General features: G+C 41.8%; 1 protein-coding gene across 7 annotated transcripts in view; it reads left to right on the top strand.

Annotated features, from left to right (window-relative positions):
- The window catches only part of Cobl (cordon-bleu WH2 repeat protein), a 227,738-nt gene that overhangs the window by 148,863 nt on the left and 57,929 nt on the right, over positions 1–20,946 (top strand). For 5 of the 7 annotated variants that reach the window (XM_050141257.1, XM_050141259.1, XM_050141255.1 and 2 more), the window contains 2 exons: positions 5,332–5,470; positions 8,905–9,075. In XM_050141257.1, coding sequence (XP_049997214.1) covers positions 5,332–5,470; positions 8,905–9,075 — 310 coding nt within the window. The remainder of the gene's footprint in view (positions 1–5,331; positions 5,471–8,904; positions 9,076–20,946) is intronic. The other 2 variants (XM_050141262.1, XM_050141261.1) reach the window with 1 other exon arrangement.

Below are 20,946 nucleotides of genomic sequence, written 5' to 3'. Positions count from 1 at the left end.
ATAATGCATCCATTGCTCCCTGTGATGCAGTCTCAGAGAAAACACTCATCCTTCTTCCTTAGGAAGCCCCTTGATCGGTCATTTCTAGTGGTGTGTTAAATTTGCAAAACCTTTTTTCTGCTTGATTAGGTTTATTAGGTAACCCTTAGAGTGGCCTTTCAGCATTGGTTTCTCCAGATCTCTCTCTCCCTCTCCCTCTCCCTCTCTCCTTCCCAGCTTTTGTCTTTGAATTGATCCTTGAACTTGTGCACATACAATTTTCAGTATGTTGCATGTTCATCTATCTCTCTGTTCTCTTAAAATTTGTCAAACTCTACTAAGATAATTACTTCCAATTTTTCAAGGTCATCAATCTCCGTATCTTTGGGCCTGCTTTCTAGAGATTTAATTTGTTGTTTTTCTCAGGAAACAGTTTTCTGGCTTTTTAATATAGTTTTTATTTTTATTTGTTATTATAAATTGTACATTTGTGAAGAAAAAAAAAAAAACAAATCAAAACAAACAAAAAATCCAAAACTGCTCTTTGTCCCAGACTTTAGAGCATAACATTTTATAGGTCCATCGGGGTAGTAAGTCCATCTGCAGACCTTGAAACATTTCAAGCTTTGTCTGTGTTTGTATCTTCTCTGGCCCAACCTGATTGTATTACCAGATAAAATGTTTGTGGATTCCTTTTTGTTCAAGAAGCTTGTGATGTCTTCCTCCCTCTGGTGTTTGTCTATGGTACTGCAGGTCTCTGACCTTGGGGACGGTCTCTAGGTCTCCATCATTTCTTCAAGACATTTGAGAGTGTTCTAAGAAATGCAGTATGTAAAAATCAAGACAAACATTCTTAATATTCGACTAAAGGCAAGGGGTCTTAGTTCCATATGACTCATCTGTCCAGCTGAGTATCAATCACTTAAGAAAATGCTGGAAATTGTACATATAAGAGGGTGGAGGAAGAGGGGAAAGAGAATATCAGCATAGAAGTAACAGATATCAGAAATATGTTACTTCTGTCCCTTACTCCCAGTCAGCTATGACCAAAACCTTTCAATCGTGCAAACCTATACAGAAAGCCGAAGCATTGCATGCCCTTCCCACTGTTCTCATCCCCTGATAGATAACCCGTAAGTTGGTGCTTCCTCCCGATGGTGCCTCCTGTACCAGCCTCCACTGGTGGATTGCCACCAAGCCTCTGAGCGCCGGAGCAGCCAGCCTTTGATTTTTATTCTTCAATTCCTGCCATCTGCCCACATCTAAATGACATCAGCTCCCTAAGAGCTCTCCTGTAACTGAGGACAGAGCCAGTCCCTGCCTACGCAAGCCTTCTTAAAATCTGGAGAGCTGGAGGCCTTCTGATGCCTTTGTTTTCCTCCCTAAGGGAGATCTGAGCCCTGCTGGCTTGGGGGGAAGGGATGAGGTACTTGAAGTGAATTGACTTTCTTATTCATGTTCGTGAGCCCGCTCTCCCTTGAGTGGCCTGGGTGCTGCAGCGCCTAGCTGATCACAGGAAGTCTCATTAGAGCTTTTCAGGCTGCAGATGGATGCTAAGTCATCGCTTGTATAGAACAAGGCCCAGGGCTTCATAGCCCCTCCGTCTCGTCACTGCAAAGGATTTTGAAATTGGAATAAGTAATTCCGGACTCTGTTGTCTTCACTCTGAACTCCACATCTTGAGAAGTCAAACATAAATAAATGGACTTAATGAAAATTCAGAAGAAGAAAGAACGAGATAAATGTTGGGCAAAGGAACGAGAGTGCTCTAAGAAACGCAGTTTGTAATAATCAAGGCAAACATTCTTAATATTCGACTAAAGGCAAAGGGCCTCAGTTCCATATGGCTCGTCTCTCCAGCTGAGTGACAAGCACTTGAGAAAATGCTGGAATTTTTACTTACAAGATAAGAGGATGGAGGGAGGGGGAGAGAGAATATGAACATAGATAACAGTAAGCATGTGAGAGTATAGCTTATGATTGTTTCATAATGTATGCATGTATCAAACCATCAGTTTGTATGTAATATTTACATATCAACTACACTTCAGTAAACTTGAAAATAAAGGGAGATATGGTTTATAAAGCAAATCAATGTCTCTCCCTTTAAAACCCCATTAAAATTAGCAACAATTATTTCTTAAATAGTTTTCAATAATAGGAATTGAAACAATAGCAGTTTTCAGGAGGCCCTGTGGTAAACGCCTAGCCTAGTGAGAACAGCTAAATAATGACTCCTAGGGATAGGACTGATATCAGGCTGGCCCAGAACTGCACTAGGCTACAGAATCTGGGGCAGACTCCACTGCACCCAAGAGTACAGAATGAGCGGGTGACTGACTGTTGCATATCTGAGCAGGAACACCATGTGACCCTTTCTCCCAGACAACCATACTTCCAGCTTCTGAAAGGTGGCTCCAGACATCAGACATGGCTAAGTCAGAGCTCCATGTGCTGCAAGAGAGGCTTGGGGCCTTCTCATCCTGTTCCTCTTTGTACCCCGAGAGTGAACCTTTAGCAAGGATGCCTGAGAATCATTCTGTGTGGGAAGGGCTGACTTAGGAGAGAACCCTGTACAGGTGGCTATGTGGGGCTGTTTCCTGTCAACTGACCAGATTTTAGCCCAGATACTCTAGGGGATCTTGTAAGTGTGTGAATAGACTTTCCCCTCCAAAACAAGATAGTCAGCCAAGGAGCACAGATATATGAAGACAGGTTAAAATGAAATTATCAGGGACATACAGAGGTGGGGAAGGGGAGAGAGGGAGGAAGGGGTAGGGGAGAGAGACTTATAAGAAAATGCAACATGTAGTTAAAAATAACAAAAATAAAAATACTATAGACATACTGCTGTCAAGGAGAAAAATGAAAAAAAAAAAAAAACTATACCCAAGAAGGAAGACCACAATGCCGATTTTAAAATAAGTAGAAATCTTGGAAATTACATATGCCGTAGCATACTTTAACACTCAAAAGAGCTGGGCAATCAAGTAGAGGAAATTACCAAGAGGAAGGCAAGAACACTAGAGAAAAATAGGCAAATTGCTTCACAATCTGTCGTACTCAACCCACTGAAATTCAGAGAGGAAAACCAGGGAAAATGAACCTAAGGGAAAGCTGAAAGGTGCAACTGGAGAACTCTGCAGGTTTCGGGAATAGAAATGCCTCAGGAAAGGATGAAAAGTGCACAGAATACTGGGACACAGAGTGGAGGGGACCCTCCAGGTCGGCAGCAGGGAAGCCAAAAGCTGGGGGAAGACTGAGCCCCGTGATGTTTGCACCCAGTGGGCACAGAAGCAGTCTGAGAGTGGTCAGCCTTAATGTTTCTAGTACTTTGCAATTGGTTATTCTCCTCTGTATCCATGTACAGTGTAATAAGATAAAGATGCTTTTAGATTCAAAATCTCAAGAATCTTCTTCATGTAGAATTTGTTCCATAAACAGGGGATCAACAGAGTAGAAAAAAAAAAGTTGATTTTCAGGAAGCTCAACTAGGAAAAGAGAGTTAGGTAGCAAGCCAGTTGTCCCAGGCAGGAGGCAATAGGACAGTGTGGGCTTTGTCATCAGAGCTGAGACCAGAGGAAACCTTAAGAACTGCTTGTTTTCTGCTTGAGAGATGGCTCAGTGGTTAAAAGCATTGCCTGCTCTTCCAAAGGTCCTGAGTTCAATTCCCGGCAACCACATGGTGGCTCACAACTATCTGTAATGAGGTCTGGTGCCCTCTTCTGGCCTGCAGACATACACACAGACAGAATATTGTATGCATAATAAATAAATAAAATAAAATAAAAAGAATTTCAGACTACAGTTGAGTTCAGGTAACAGAAACTGAACCTGCTGGTAAGGACGGAGTTCTGAGTCGCTAGATACTAGATGAAGATCGAAGTTTCAGGCTGCAATTTCAGGGGCATAATGTAGAAGAAAAGTCAACCTCCTCCCATGTGTGTAAGAACTAAGTCCTCATCTTCTGGAGCAGAAAGGCAGAACTCTACCACATGCAAGTCAAAGCAGCTAGGAGCCTTCCTCTGCACCACTGAACTAGTGGATTCCTCTAAGGGAAGGTGTTTGCTGTGGGTGCTGTTGAAGTGGAGGTGGTAACCAAGACCTCCCTGACAACTAGGCTTTGAAGTTTTGTGAGTTTATGCTTGGCCCACTTTTTATGCAGAACTTTGAAACCATAGGAGATTATTGTGATGTATTACATGTATACTGTGCATCATAAATCACTTTAAAAAGAGAAAACTAGAGATTAGAAAAAGATATGTCAACTGTTAGCACTTTATCTGAACAAAATGATTTTTTTCTCCTTTTTGTTTCTATATACATTTTAAACTTTTTGCAATAAAAGTATATTACTGATAAAATTTATACATGTTTTGCATACTTACACACTTCTAGTCAATAAAAGGGGGTTAGTTTTTATAGCATGGTGCTGTATAAATACTATATTCTAGTACTCATGGAGCATGCTTGAATTACTAAATCAAAGAGCACCCAGGGCGTGTCTAAAGCACTAGAGGGTGGCAGTGTGATCAGGCTCCAGCCCTGGAAAGGTCTAGTAATGTTTGGTCAGGACTTGGCTATGAACAACTGAAGGCATAAGAGTGACGTCATCCTCTGCACCTAGGCCCTTCCTCTTAAATGAATTCCAATCAAGTGAGAATGAACTAATGATAACTTTGACTGCAAAAAGGAAGGAAAGAGAATAGAGCCCTTCAGGAGCAAAAAACTGTAGTCAGTGGGTTACAGACAAAAATGTATTCTACTTTCAACTGTGAAACCTGCCCGAGCTGCTGATAGACAGCGTTAGAATTTCATTGTCGCATCTCTGAGCCAGAGCAGGATTTCTTCTGTTCTGGATATGAGACTGATCCCCCATATCTTGGTCTAAGGAACTTATACATAAATGCTTCACTGTGGGGCTAGATGCAGAGTGGGCACAATGTGGCTCATGCTCGTCCTGGGATGTCCACATGAAGAGGCGGAAAGGGACCTGAGCCTTGAGCCATACTGGTCTCTCCCTACAAATGATAAGTTATCTCTGATACTTTAGGAAGGACAAGGGGTCATTTTTTCCCACTCATATAATTCTCTAGAAATGCCTAAAAAAAAAAAAAAAAAAACGGGCACTGCTTGTACAAACGTGGGAACTGAAAAGCATCTCTCTGCCACCTCAGGACCACACCAGGTATTCTAGGCCTGCTCGAGAGAAGCAGATCTGGACAGTCAGTGTAACACAGCATTCCTTTCCTGGCCATGTCACACAGAGCCTGCTCCTGAAGGGCGTGTTGCACACGTGTATGACTTCATACAGACGAACTAATCCTTCTCATCCTTCATTGTGTTTCCTAGACCTCACTCAGCTCACAGGCTGATCTACAGAAGAAGAAGAGGCGGGCACCAGCTCCTCCTCCACCGCAGCCACCACCACCAAGTCCTGTGGTTCCCAATCGCATGGAGGATAAAGAAGAGAACAGGAAGAGCACAGTGGGTAAGTGAGTGTGGCCTGCTGTGTGCATGTCTCTGGGATGGCTGCTTTAACACAGGTCATTCATTAGCACTGTTGTTAACCCTGGCCAGTGGACTCTTTGTTAATTACATTAACCCCGAAAGCATGTATACTAAAGAAAGAAAGTCTGGAAATGATTAGCTCTGAATTCCCCTAATATCTTATTTATATGGAGGAAGGCGTCGAGGAGGCGAGGGTAGTGGGAAGGGTGGCCGGTGGTTAGAGAACCCAGGACCCCAGGAGAGAGTGATGACGGAGCTCGTGGTGTGAGTGGCTATGGCAGGTGTCTCTGAAGGATGTCTGTAGAGGCTGTTTAGAAAGTGTTTGTCGTTTGAAAGACATCTTAGACTCCTCATGGTGTATACAGGTTGTGCATTCTTAATTTGGATGTCTGAAATCTGAAATTCTTCAAAATCTGAAAGTGTTTGAGCATCAACATGATGTTGCAAGTGGAAAATCCTGCACCATGGAGCTTGGCTTCATGAACAAAATTATTTAAAAATTACATGAAATTACCTTCAGCTTCTATATATAAGGTGTATATGAATTATAAATGAATTTCATATTTAGATTTGAGTTCCATCCCCAAGATACCTCATCATGTATATGCAAATGCTCTAAAATTAGAAAAATCTGAAATCCAAAACACATCTGTCTCTGAGCACTTGGAGATCAACCTGTAATTTCCTATTTGAAAATAAGCCCCATGTATATACAGTTTATGCATTTAGCAAAGCCACCATGTTGAGAGTAAGAAAACTCAAAAGAACTAGGCTGGAGTCCTGATACCTATAAGCAAGGAATAACCTGTGAAATCATTATACCCCACCCTCAAATGCTGGAGATCATAGGGGGGAAAATGCTAATGGCTTGATTTCCAGGTCCATGAACTTTAGGAGGCTCGTTTTATTTTAAAATCTTGCCGTATCTGCTGTTTTACTGTAGTAACAATACGACTAGCCCTTGTAAAGGAGGGATTAAAAATTGAAGCGTTGGATTTACTTGTTCCCATTATTGAGATTCCCATGGTTAAAAAAGCATCAGAGCCCTGGCTAAAGCCATGAGGCAACCGTGCCCATCAGTGACTCAGGCATCCCATTGCTTCTCTATTGACAATGTGTCTGTGGCCCCAAAGGAACAATACTCCCCAAGATAATTGGTTACATTGTCAAGTTCTGAAATTTTAATAAGGGTGACTTGGCTGTTTGTCAGCATTTTTTGCTGACAGTACTTTATTTTTAATGCCTGGTATTTCACAGCCTAAGAATCAATTATCCTAAGAAGTAATAACCTGCATTTTATGTCAGTTCATCACATTTCCCAGGGGAATATAATATCAGAATGAAAAACAAGGACTGGAGAGACAGCGCAGAAATAAGGTTTCTACCACCAAGCCTAGCTCCCTGTGTTTGACTCTTGGAACCCACATGTAGAAGGAGAGCACTCCCACAGGTTGTCCTCTGATATCCACATGACACTCATGCCCTGACCCATGTGCATGTATATGTGTGTGGACACTCACATACACAATACATAAGTAAATAAACAGATAAATGCAATAACCTGAGACTCATGCTGGGCATGAGATCAGCTGGTGCCCATAGATGCCAGCAGAGATGTAAAGTAGGTATCTAGAACTGAGAACTATACTAACATCCCTTCACTGATGGTGCAAAGAGAAGACATGGATAGAGGCAGTTTTCCATACTTCCTCCTACCCGATCTGTAACTTCTTTGTGGATACAAGAAAGCCAGAAACCTTTCTTACTAAAAAAGTAATGTTACCCTTTAAGGGCAGGAACTGGTAGACAAGGTCTTGTTGGCAGTGAGAAGCTCAACTCCCCTCCCATTCAGAAGAATCCATGAGTTGAAAGGATATTGACAGCACCCCACAAAACTCAGCAGTAAAATCTAGGTATCAGGTTAGAAGAGAGATAGAAACTTCTCTCTCTCTCTCACACACACACATACACACACAAACATATACCACATGTATGCACACATACACACATGTACACAAAGTTGAAGATTTTTCTACTCAGACATCTAGATTTTGGAAAGGAAGACTTGTTTTTGTAACATGAAGTTAAACAATATTTCAGTTGCCCACATTTGGGTCAAAGGTATAATTTATTGGAAATCACAAATAAATCTTGGAATGGGGGAGCATCCTTCCAATGTTCCTTGCTCCCATAGTCCTACCTTAGGTGTGCTCCTTCCCACATAAGGCTGCCCACCAGGGACCATCAATAGCACCACACAGATTGATTTACACTTTGCAGAGGAAATGGTTTTAGCATGAAGAAGTCAATATTTTCCCACATCTAGAGAATCATATCCAAAGAAGGAGTAAATACATACATACATACACATACATATATGTTATATATGTATGTATATAATATATATTGATATACATGTTTGAAGAGGATGTTTCTCAATATTTTAGTTATAAAGCTGAAGGGCACAAACCATAGGCTATATAATTAGAAGATTCTAAACTGTACATCTTGAAGAAAGTATTTTCTAAAACACAATAGTAATCATGAATATATGATAATTTATGTCACTTATGAACCTAAGTTATGGACTTTCACAAAATCATTAGTGTAAGTCTATTTTCACATAAAATTATAAATGTCTGATCCTTAATGCAAAGTACAGATGGTCTGAGAACCCCGGACACTTTCTGTAACCTGGATCCCATTTCAAAAAAATTTGAAGACTTTGGTCCTAAAGAAATGAAAGACGTTGATAGTGAGGTGGGGCTAAGAGATAACCCAAGTCACTGGACTGTCTGTTAATAGTAGGTGAATGAAATCGGTGAGCATGGAAAAGGCCAATGGGAGGAATAGCCTCATTTCAACTTGACTGCGCTGCCTTCCAGGCTTTCCTGAGTTGTTTCAGGAAATTTATGGAATTGTGCCTCAAAGAGACAAATGGCTGCCAACCAAGCAGCAAATCTTTCCAAATTGTAGCTGAACACTATGTACATGAAATGTTTAAGCATGGGAATGGTTGGCTATGGTGTACTGTTGCGTGAGTGACTTTGATATGGGATATGACTGGCTTGATGTAGCGTGAACTGGGATTTGGCGTTGGGTGTGGCTGGTTTGGTGCAGACTAGGCTGGATTTGAAATTGAATGTGGGAGCTTTAGTATTTGACTTGGTATTAGATGTGATTTGTTTAGTGTTATATTTGGTGTTGGGCGTGACCACTTCGGTATAAAATTTGATGTTGTATGTGTCTGCTTTGTTGTTAGATTTTGGTGTTGCATATGGCTGGTTTGGGGCAGAGTGGTGTGGGCTGTGGTGTTGAGTGTGACTGGTTTAGCATCTGGGGAGCAATAGCAATCGTTAGAAGACAGGACATCCTTTGGCTTAACTTTGAATCCTTCCTATTGATTCCATGTAGGTGTTGGACGTCAGGTGCCACAAAAGCCTCCCAGAGGCACAGCCCGGGGCCCACCCCAGTTAGTGCTCCCCCCGCCCCCACCCTACCCTCCTCCTGACACAGATGTGACAGAGCCTGTCACCTTTCCTGGGGAAGGCGCTGGTTCCGAGACCTCAGAGCTGAGACCCAAACGTACGTGCCTCTTGTTTCCATTCCAGCTGTGTGTCGACCCATCTGTCTTTCTGGTCACTACTGATATGAATCTGTTTCCAGACATTCCCTTCTTGCTTTTGGACATCTGTACCTTTCTTTCCTTTCCGAATTTCTTTCCAAATGCTCAATGCAATGCATCTAGCTTCAGAGCGAAGGCACTGTGAATAGCACACAGTGGCCTGGAAGAATGATGTGGTTGTTTCTACTTCTGTGAGACTTTAGCTGAAGATGTGCTTGTGGGTATATGGTTAGGGAGGAGCTGATGCTCTTGGTGTTGGGAGTTTTCTCAGAGTGTGTTCAGAGAGCAACAGCCACCAGCAGAACAAACTTTGCCGTTCTGCTGAGGCTCTCCCAGGATGGCTATGGATGTGTATCAGGGCAGTCAGTGCTCAGGAACTGGGAGGACACCACTTGTAAGTCAGCTGTGAAACTCGTGGCCAATGGGCAGGCACTGGAATGCTTCTCTGTAGTAAAAAAAAAAAATGAGAAACCCAGAGAGGAAGCAGCTTCTGTCTAGTCATAGTCAGAACTAGAGTTCTATTGCGCCTGCATCATCTACACTCACAGCCTCTTGGGATTCTTTCAATAAACGTTAATAAATATGTATAGCATTTCCCCCTTGAGATGGATAAGAGACTAACATGCTATACACGATTGGAAGGAAGGCATCACCTTCATGCCAGGCCTGTGACAGTGCAGTCTACATCACAGCCCATGTACTCCAGTGGAGCAGTGTCATTCCGAACCAGCCCAACTGCCACCCTCTGCATAACTGTGCTCCATAGGAAGTGTGTGCTCTTCCACCATCGCATTTTCCTCTTTCTTACTTTGGAAATGGCAATTGCCGGCTCACTATCTTACCTCCTTTCTTAAGCCAAAGTAATGGTGACTCAGTTTACCTTTCTCCACAAATAGTTCTTGTGCGCACCAATTATTTTCATCTTCTTTATGTTGCACATATTTCTTCATACAAATTAGTTGTTATAAGGTATTTGATAATTAATAATCAACTAGCACCAGCTGGTGACAGTGCGCACATTTATTCCCAGCACTCAGGGGGTAGAGGCAGGTGGTTCTCTGTGAGTGCCAGGCCAGTCTGGTCTATAGAACTAGTTCTAGGACAGACAAGACGACATTAAGAAACCCTGTCTTGAAAAACCAAGAAGGAAATAAAAAAGAATCAACTAGAGATGCTAGAGAGATGACTCAATGGTTAAAAGCAATCTTGCTCTTGTAGAGGACCCAGTTTCCAGCACCTACACAGTGGCTCACAACTCTCTGATACCTTCTTCTGACCTCCATGGACACCAGGCAAGCACATGGTGCATATATTTGCATGCAAGTCAACTACTCATACATATAAAAATAAAAATAAATCTTTAAAAAGATCAACTAGACACCAGTCAGTGAAATGCTGGCTATGGTGGCATCTCTGAAGAGAGGGGTATTCTTGCCCCCCTTCACATCAAGGCACACAATGATTTCAGAGGCCACTTCCGTGACTGTTTTCCCGACTCTCATCTCCTTGTGGGGACAAGTGGACAGGAATAGCTGGTGAGCGCAGTAGAGCTCTTGTTGTAAAAAAAGAACACCCATAAGATCTGCGGTGGAGTATTCTACAAAAGGTGGGAGAGCCAGGTAAAGACCCAGGTCCTCTGCCCTGCTTGCCTTTCTTCAGACCCAGCAGGCAGGTTGAAGCTTTAGGCGAACAGGATCTGGGATGAGCTCACAGAAGCCCTCACTGAGCTTGGGAGGCAGAACTTCCTCCTTCATTGGTGGCACTATGAAGACATTTCCCAGCCTGCCCTGAGACTTCCTAGGTGGTCTGAAGGGTATGGAGTAAAGCATCAGACTGGATTTCTTCTGGCCTTGTGGCCCAACTTCTCATCCTTTGGTCACTGCCATCTGATTTTGAGATTACTTCTACAAGGATGGCATTTCCTTAGCCCTACACATCATCAATCACCTTTCCTCCACCCTTCCTTACCCACAGAGATTCAAATAATAGCATGAAGAATAGACCAAGATAGAGGCCCCAGAATCCATTAGATGAGAGTCAACAAATACCACTTTGTTCAGTCACCCTTGGCCCTCAGTTCAGTCCAACCCTTCGGAGGAAGCCTGAGGCCACGCCTCTCTCCTGACTGTATGTGCATCAGAATCTCAGGCATCCAATGCAGGGCTTAACTAGCAGAACTGGTCTGCCTAATGTTTATGACATTGAAAACTGGGATCACCTGCCCAACCAGGCAGACTACAACTTGCCTTCTTTGATTTGGGATTCAAAAAAATGAGAGAAAATAAAACTTTTGTATTCTTCTGTTTCTTTCCATAAAGCAGATATCTAGTTACTCCTCCTACCTGTCTCAAGAAAGGCAAAAGTGGTGAGCGTATAAAGTATCCGGTATTAATTTATGTCTATATCATATGCTTCTCACCTGCTCTCCCAATCAGACTTCTGGCTTTTGGGAGCTACATGAATGCTCAGGAGAGACATCATCATGCTAGCTTCAAGCTCTTCTGTTTCTTCTCCTGCTTTCAGTTCTAAAAAGTCCATTCCTTTTACAGGAATTACCCTACCCTCAGTGGGAATTTATCTTGAGAATCTCTGAGGGCTTGATGGTCCTTCATGTACAAGGTCTCATGTGGACTTTCCCCTAGCTCTGCCACCATAGAGAACTGAGCTCGAATGCTTTGAGTAATGCAGTGAACTTTCTCACTGTCGCATCTCAGGCCCTCTCTTGCTTTGTTTGTCCCTGCTCTTTTCTCTCATTGTGCTGAAATCATCTATGAGACACCTTTGACTTTAGACTACCCTCTGTGATTTGTGTAACTGAGGAATATATCACTCAGGTGTTGGTCTTTCTTGGAAACAGTAAGCTCAACTGCCCTTCTTAAGCTTGAGAACATTCCCAAAGCTAGTAGGTGATGGGTGGGTATGCAGATGTGGGGAGGCAATGGGAAGACACGAGACAGGTTCTCCAACTCTGTCCTGTGTCTTGATAGCTCCCATTCTATCTTTCTGTTTCAGCTTTTCCCTCACTTCCTCCTTAGCCTTTATACATATTTGATCTATGGCCATGAAACCACACTAACCTGTAATGGGGAAAATGGAAAGACGGTATCCATGTGTTTGCTTTCACACAGATTTGGGACTTTTGAATGTATTTGGAATCAAGGGCTCCAGAAGCAAGAGAAAGTAGCCATATGTTAATGTATGAGCCTCTGTCATTGCCTGTTCTCTAGCCCAAATTAGATGATCCCAGCCTAGATCCAGATGCATATGAACTCTGTACATTCCAGCGTGTCAGACAGACAGCATTCTCTGTGTGCACCCTGCTGTCTAGGAACAACACTGCCAGCCTTCTAGCTTGAGTTTTTCTTGTCGTTTCTATGTGCTTACCCTTTAAGTTCCTATTTTCCATGTATCTGGTATGTGCCTCAGGTAGCTGGAGGCTGTTGTCTTACATTTTTGTTCATTTTGCAACTTGGTGTAGTAGAAACCACTCTTCCATTCAGCTTCATTAAAGTGAAAATCACTTGAAAGTAGAGAGAATTCATGAACACCATCCTAGTTGTACCTTAGGATATCCTCAGTGAGTCCATGGTCATAAAAGACCTACTCCATTTTACTTAAGAAAGATTGACCATCTCAGCAGAGTTTAGTACACCAATTTCTGCTTGCTTATTTTTTCCTTACTTGGAACGAGTCCTTCAGATGTGGTGAATACCTCTAGAATGGTCCTCAGTAATATCCTACTTATTAATCTCCTTTCCTGGCCCCAGTGATTCCCAATGAAGAGAATGTGACAAAGTAGTAGGGAGACTCTTGTCACTTCCAAAATGAGCATAGAGGATGGCTATGGCTTTAATCTTGGACATCCCTTACTCCTTCCTTCTGGAGAGACCTGGCTGCCATTGGCAAGCTACTTTCATGAGACCCTTGGACAAGGAATTGAAGTCCTTCATCCACTGAACACAAAAATAAATCCTGCCAGCAGCCCCACTGAGGCAATGTGGAGGAAGATATCTTTCTGGTAGAGCCAGAATGTGAATGAGTCCCCACCCTCATGATGTATCTCTTGTGGGAGATCTCACACCACGGAGTCACCCAACTACATGTGCCTGGCCTACCTCAAAGCAGTGAAGGGAGAAATGTCATTGTTTTGAGCTTCTGAATGCTGGGGCAGTTTGTGCAGTAGCAATGGATACCCAAGACAACTGGCAAGGAAATGAAGCCTATCTTCAAGGGCTGGTGCCACCCAGTGAGGGAAAGTCATGTCACAGAACAGGAGTGTCCGAGATTGGCCCAAACCAGAGATCCAGGTTCTTTCTGCCCCTTCTTTGTTACTTTTGGGGTGATTTCCTTCTCAGGCCTCAAGAAGAAATCTGTGGTTCTTTCCTAGGTTACATCATGTCACCAGACTCTTCAGAAGGAGATGACTATCTCTCTTAATCCCCTCTACAGGAGGAAGCAAATTCAGAAGGATTAATCCATCTCTTTGATCACACTGGAAAATGCAGTGGCCAATGTCCGGCACAAATGATATCACCTTAAATGAACCAAGCTCATGTAGACAGAGGGGTTGGAACCAGCTCTCCTTGAGGGATGTGGAAATTGATGAGTGGCGATGGGGTAATGTGGTTAACATTGCATATACAGTCAGTGGTATCCGCCATGCTTGTTAGAAGCCTTCAGTTTGGTTGTTGTCTGCATAAGGTATGGTGTGAGTGGGTGTAAAGAGAAGGTGCTGTCTATTGGTAAAGGACACATGAAAGGGTAGTCTCAATGGCATCACAGCCAAGAACCTGAAAGCCCAAAATCACCAGGAACAGTCCTCCTGAGGAGCAACAGTGTCATGCAAGACAAGGTACCTCAGACTTGGCATCTACCTGTACATCTCATTTTCTGCTTTTACAGAGCAGAGGAAATACTGATAGAGCTCCTGGCATCAGAATGTAGACATCCTTCCTCACCTGCACTAATCTGTTCCATAGTTTCAGCTGCATTATCTGAATGAACTGGAAGATTCCAGACATAATTCATACATTGTAAATTACATACTCTCCTCAACCTGGTGATGAAATCTCATACCATTCAGCTCTATCCTGCCCAGGACTTGAATCACGCCTTTGTCCCTGTGTCCACACTGTTGCTGCTACCTAGTCATTAGTGTCACTTGGTAGCATCTCTATTTTAAGGTTGATTGTCAGGATACTGCAGCACCCAAGTCCAAGTAATCCTTATTTTCCTTAATGATGTGCCCAAAGTGGGAGTGGAGTGGTGCTCCCTTTAAGTGAAAGAGAAAAGTAAACCATATGCTGAAATTGCTAAGATCTATGGCAAAATAAATGCAACATGCACATGTATATATCTATGTCCGAGTATAGTTATAAGTATTTCAATATTCTCAGGAGTTTCTGGTATCTGGTGGGGGCTTTAAAACACGTTCCTTATGGATGGAGGAGGCTATTGTATGCCTTTTCAGTATCCAGAGACTAAAGTGTTTGCCTTCTAGATAATCTTAGTAGTAAGAAAATAGAAAAGTAGTGTGGGTTAAGGTGTGTATCGAACCCATGAGTCCTAAGAATGTTGAGGGTCATTTAAAATTGCTTCCTGCTTTAGAAAACATTCTTTCCTGTTCCTAAACAAATTAACTATAATCAAAACGCAGCCTTTGAAAAGCCAACAGAAGGCACATGTGAAGCTGTCTCTGCCAGAGAATAAGTTCTCCCCTCTACCAGCCATTGTTGTACATACAGATAAGGTTCCTTCTCTGTGAGCCTTGCAGTCAGCCCCTTCATGGTCAAAACATCTTTCAGATTCCACAGGGATGGATGCCGCAGGAAGGAAAGTGATTAGGCTCTGTAGCTGCCCAAAGCCTCACTCATGTCACCAAGTTCATCTCCAACATGGCTGCGTGTGAATGGTTCTTAACATAATTGTAAGAGCAGGAGACTAATAGGTTTCTGCTCTGTATTCTTTAATCCTAATCCTATCAATGTTTTCATATTTCCCATTAGGTGTCTACTTACACTGCTTAACACATGCAAGCTCTTCGAATGCATGTCTAAACCAATAATAACGTGTGCATTTGGATGCATTTGCTTCCTAGCTTTCTAACTAGCTTCCGTTCTGCTAACATTTGAATCTGCTCTCTGAATCACTTTTGTGGAATCATCCCATGAGTCGCACTGAATTGTTTGTTTTCGGAATTTACAGTACAATCATAATTGGGCTATTAATGGCTCTTCAATTACAAATTCCAGTTAGAAGGCCCTGGGGATTTGAAGATAGAGCACATGGAGCTTATATTGAAGCATTGCTTTAAATATTTTATTTTTTAGTAAATTTCCAGTGACTATCTTTTTCTTATACATTTTCTTGTGCATAGCTTGGGGGAAATAAGTCTTTCTCTGAATGTATATTTACAAGAGAATTGTCAAAGAATCCTAATGGCACAGGAAAAACTAGGTTATTCCCCTGTTCTCAGCAGTAGCAGTCACCATCGTGTTATTTCTAGCATTTTGATTTTAAATTGCAATCACTTCTGGGTCTTTTGGTTAAGATCGTGTGTAGAATCCTCCTTTAAATTTGAATAGAAGCCTTGTTCTAAAACACATTATGGAAATTCTGAACTGGGAGGAGGGTGTGGAGGAGAATTCAGAGAAAGGAATTACCATTTTGAATTACAAGTTGGTAATTTGAATTTGATTGATGCAGAATTAACAATAACAATTCATACTCCAGGCAAGTGACTCAGCAGAGGAGCTAAGCACAGAGAGATTTGGAGCACACTGTGGTGGTTTGTAGATGCCTGCCTGTAATCTAACTGCACTTTGGGAACAGATGCTCCCAGAGGGCTGCTGCTGGCTGGTGACGGAGAGCCCAAAACTGGTGAGATGACGCAAGACTTTGGTAGATATTATTAAATTTGGATCAGTGGTCCTAAGTCACCTATTCTCTTGTTCTAAAATCCACCCATTCCCCCTACTAAATACAAAATCCTTCTGCTTTTAAAATCTCATTCATTGCAAAGCTCCTTAAGTCCACAGGTGGGTAGAGATCAGAGCTGGCTCAGGAACCTTCACTTACCCCTTTCTCCTATTGATTTCTGTCTTTCCTGATCATGGCAAGCGAGCTGGCTACACAGCTGCTCCGGCTGCCATGGGAAAAGGCAGAGCATCCAAAAGAACAGGAAATAGATCATGAACGAATAGCCTTTTCCATAAAACAGCAGGAAATTATTGACTCTGGGAGCAGAGCCTGTCCCTGACTACATTTTCAGCCTGTTATTTTTGTACCTCGGACATTATTATCCCCACCTAGAACTAATATTGGATGCTTTTTAATATAGACTCAAGGAAAGCTACAGTCTGTATACAGCAGTAAGGGAAAACAAGAAACTTAGGAGCTCAATTCTTGCTGCTTATTATTTTCAGCACTTTATAAGGTATTTGAAAGAGAATTAAAGAATTTAGTGCCAGTGCAATAGCATGGGCCTGTGTCAGATCATGAAAGTATAACATTAAATTTTCAGTAATTTTGTAAGCAAATTGCTAAGTAGAATTATTAATAAAAAAAGATTGTTGAAGATGAAATTTTTAGTAATTCTTTGAGAATTTCATACAATGGGTTTTGATCTTATCCCCACCCCCAAAGCCTCCCAGATCTTTTTCTTCCATGTGCCCATCAAAATGTTTCCTCTTTTGGCTGTTGGTCATTCCCATAAAGTACAGTTTGTGCTGTCCATATAGTATTAGATTTGGGGCCTTTCATTGGGATGTAGTTAACCTACCAGGGGACACACCTTAAAGGAAACTGACTTTCTCTCTCCTGGCAGCTATTGGTTGTCAAGAAAACTCCTTAGGTAGGGATGGGCCTTCCTGCCCACCTCCACCGTCTCCATGCTGGATGTGGCCTGACTTGAGCTCACACATGTCTTGTGCACACTGTGAGTTCATGTCTGCAGCCATCCTGTTGTGTCATGGGAACAGTTTCCATTTAGTTATCCACTGCCTCTGACTCTTGCTGTCTTTCTTTTCTCTCTTCCACAGTGGTCCCTGAGTTTTGGGAGGAAACAGTGTCATCTAGATACCCCACTTAGGGCTGAGAGATATAAAGAGAGGAAGGACGGAGCACCATGAAATAAAAGGATAGAAGGGGGATAATGGACAGGAAGGGATTAATGGGGTGAGGGATGGAAGAATAGGATAAAGGAGGGGATATAGAGAAGGAGAACAACACTAATGCTATTTCAACAAAGTCATAGGAAATCTACTACTTCTTAAAATATATACATACACACATATAAAGATTTTAAAAAGAATTACACTGTAACAGAGCAGCAATTCCACTGCTAGACATCTTATATTTACAGATAAAAAGCCTAGTGCCAGGTATGGGTTATTAGTTTTGGAGTTGTTGGCCAGTGTGGTCTCAGAGACCCCAGTCTTTACAGGCTATTATCAATGCTCTTGGTTCCCCCGAAGAACTTGATAGTAAGATCCAGTTGCTGCAGATATCACAAATTGGAGTTATAGAACATGGGAAAGTCAAGCCGGTGCTCACCTTGAAGCCTCATCTCTACCAGCTAGTTTTCATAGCGGTGGAAGGTACACAATGCATGACACCAGAGGAGAACAGTGATTATCAGTATTACCCAGCTGTGACCCCTGCAAGTCACAATAATAACTGGCCTGCAATACTTGCAATCATGGCACAAATGTCATGTGAGTAGCCAATCATTTTCTGATTAGATTTAAGGCCTGCTCCACAAGATGAAACCCATACCTGGCACCATTATTGAAAGTCTATGGCTAAACAGTGCCTAGGTCCTAGAGAAGAACCTACCAGTATTTCACATGGTATTAAACCAACTCTTATTGGTGGGTATGACTTACTGTTATACCCACAAATTAGTACCTCTCTCATCCCTAATCAGAGAAGCTTATTTTTGCTATAAATGGTGATTAAGACAGAGATACACAATTGTTCATGATACAAAGAATAAAAAAAATCAAATTATATTTTGGCTGCTATAAATTAAGGAATTTGACAAAACTTAATGAAAGCATTCAATCAGAATCAATTGATTATATAAAACTTATAAAAGCAGGATTATGTATCTCATTATTTCTTATAAATGTTGTGCTTTCCATCCTTAACAAAACTTATAATTATTTATGCTTTTGCTTCTATACAGCTGGTTATTATTTACCATCATATCTTGAGAAAGAAATAGCAAATATAAATATGATGGAGAAAAGAAGTAAGATTGTTTAGGAAAGCTAAAGACAAGTTTATCTTAAATTTTCTACAAGTTAATTAAGCACCACGTTGACTCAATAATTATACCCTTACAACTATGGTTGTGTGTCTTAAATTCTTAACTTGCAGAATGAAATTAAGTTAGGAATACAGCTTTTTAATATGAAGTATTATTAGAACTTCTTTCTGGATTCATATAAATTTAAATCCTTCTAAGAAATAAGAAATGGATATATTGGTTTTTTCAGGAATGGTGAGAAAAATATTAAGTAACATTGCTTTCTTTTATTATTTAAAAAAAAATAAGGTCCATGGTTATCTTTGTTAGGGTTTCTATTGCTGCAAAGAGACATCATGACCATGGAAACTTTTATAAAGGAAAACATTTAATTTGGAGTGGCTCGTGTACAGTTCAGAGGTTCAGTTTATTATCTTCATGGTGGGGAACATGACAGTACACAGGCAGACATGGTGCTGGAGTAGCTGAGAGTCCTACATCTTGCAGGACTGGGCAGTATCCTGAGCATAGGAAACCTCAAAGCCTGCCCCTACAGTGAAATACTTCCTCCAGCAAGGCAATACCCACCCCAACAAAGCCACACCTCTTAATAGTGCCACTCCAATTACTTTCAAACTACCACAATGACCTTAGCGTTCCTATATGTCTTAGGGAGCCATGTGCAATGGTGTAAATTTTAAGTCCTTGATTTCTGTCCCTAACCATAAGACTTAAAACTTCAAACTACTTCCCTTTAGTTGTTCTTTCTATCACAAGTCAGTCTCATCCTAGAGGAAATAGCAGGACAAAAAAAAAAAAAAAAGAGCTTAGGACCTTTCAAAAAATTGTCTCAACCTGCACCAACACCTCATGTCTATCTCCAACTCAGTGAACTCTGACCTCTGAATCTATGCTTGCTCTCTGCCCAGTATCACCAGCATCAAGAAGGGGTATCTGAACTCGAGAACAGTATAAAACAATACAATCTGTTTTTCACTAGTTCTGCGGGTAGCTTAGGCATTTTTCCCCCAAGAGGCAGTCTTGCTGCTAGCTGAAGAGTTATTGACAGTTGATGAAGAACTGCTGGGAGTGACAGAGGGAGTTCTCTTCAGGGATGCATCCCCTGGGAGGCTATCCACGTCCCCCCAATGGATGGTCCTATACCCGTGCACATACTGGCAGCACTAAGTGAACCCAACAGTATTTTTTAAAGGATACAGGAAGTTGAAATTTAAAAAAAAAATGGTGGGGGAATAGGAGAGGAAGGAGTTGAAAAGGATGAAATGGGGACGGTGGATTTGATCAATACTCTTAATAAGCATGTATGAAATTCTTAAACCATAAAAAAAAACTAAACTAAAATAAATGAGGTATAGCTTTTTCCTTCCAACTAATAGGTGTTATTTGCCTGTTCTCTTTGGTGACCTGAAAGACCTACAGTGAACGATAATGGTAGTTATAACACTGTTTTCACTGGAGACAGAATTCTACTGCGGGATCAATAGACCCGTCTAACAACAAACCGGGAAAAAGACTAAAAAAAGCAATGCTGTCACCCAGTGCTGACGTCAATTGGCCAGCACCACTCCGTGTACGGTGCTGAATCTCCAGGGGCTGAAGTGCATGGTGTCAGCAGGCGGTGGCTCTACCAGGACTTGACACTCACTCTGCCATCTATTTCCTCTACAGTTTATTGCTGTGCTGCGTTCCCTGCTCACGGCAAGCGCTCCTGATAGACAGGCCTCTTCCGGCCTCAGGCTTTCCCTGCTGTCTCTGCTGTCCCGGCTCTGATGCTGCTGTCCTTCTGCGTCCTTCCACTTTCAGGACAAAAAGAAAAATCTCATTTGTACCCCCTTTACTTTCTCTAGAATTTACATATAAATGAAAAAAAATGGCAAAGATTTGCTTAAGGTTCATATTTCTTTGAAGGAGGGAAAGACTTTGAGATATAAATTTAAAGTTGGTAATATTGATAATATTGACCTATTTGACCTTCACTGATACATGCATCTCTTCCTGCGAAGTCCATTACTTTACTGTTGATTCATACTTTTCTTACTTGGGGTTCTTTTCCAGAATCTAGTCTCCATTTTCCTCAAAAGCAGGTTGTACACATGATTTGTCTGGTATTTTCAATTTGGGAAGGATGGAAACAGTCTATCTACCTTGTAAAACAAAGTGCTGAACACGTGAACTCAGGACCTAGGATATAACCCTCCCCACTTGGGCATTCATGGGCCCAACTTCTTGGTGTGTCTCCAGTTTTTCTGTTACTCTATCATCTGCCATTTGACTAGTTTCCAAAAAAAAGGAGAGATGGGGAGCTGTTTCTCTCTTCATCTGTTCATTGTTCATTCTTCTTTTTCCTGCTAGACACTCATCAAGCACTTACCTGGTGCTAGGCATTGTCCCGCTATCCAGAAGATAAGAGTAGATAGCAAACACATGGGTTTTACTTAGCTGTGGAAGGAAAAAAAAAAAAACAGTGGCTCAATTTGACAAATACTGGTCCTAAGATTTGTACAGATGACAAAGGTACCAACGAGTGTAACAACTATGTCTACAAAGAATGTTTTGGATT

This window comes from Alexandromys fortis, unplaced genomic scaffold (genome assembly GCF_014885135.2).
Source record: "Alexandromys fortis isolate MF-2015 unplaced genomic scaffold, M_Fortis_MF-2015_v1.1 scaffold_7, whole genome shotgun sequence".
Taxonomy (NCBI): Eukaryota; Metazoa; Chordata; class Mammalia; order Rodentia; family Cricetidae; genus Alexandromys; species Alexandromys fortis.
This window is presented reverse-complemented; position numbering and strand designations above follow the sequence as displayed.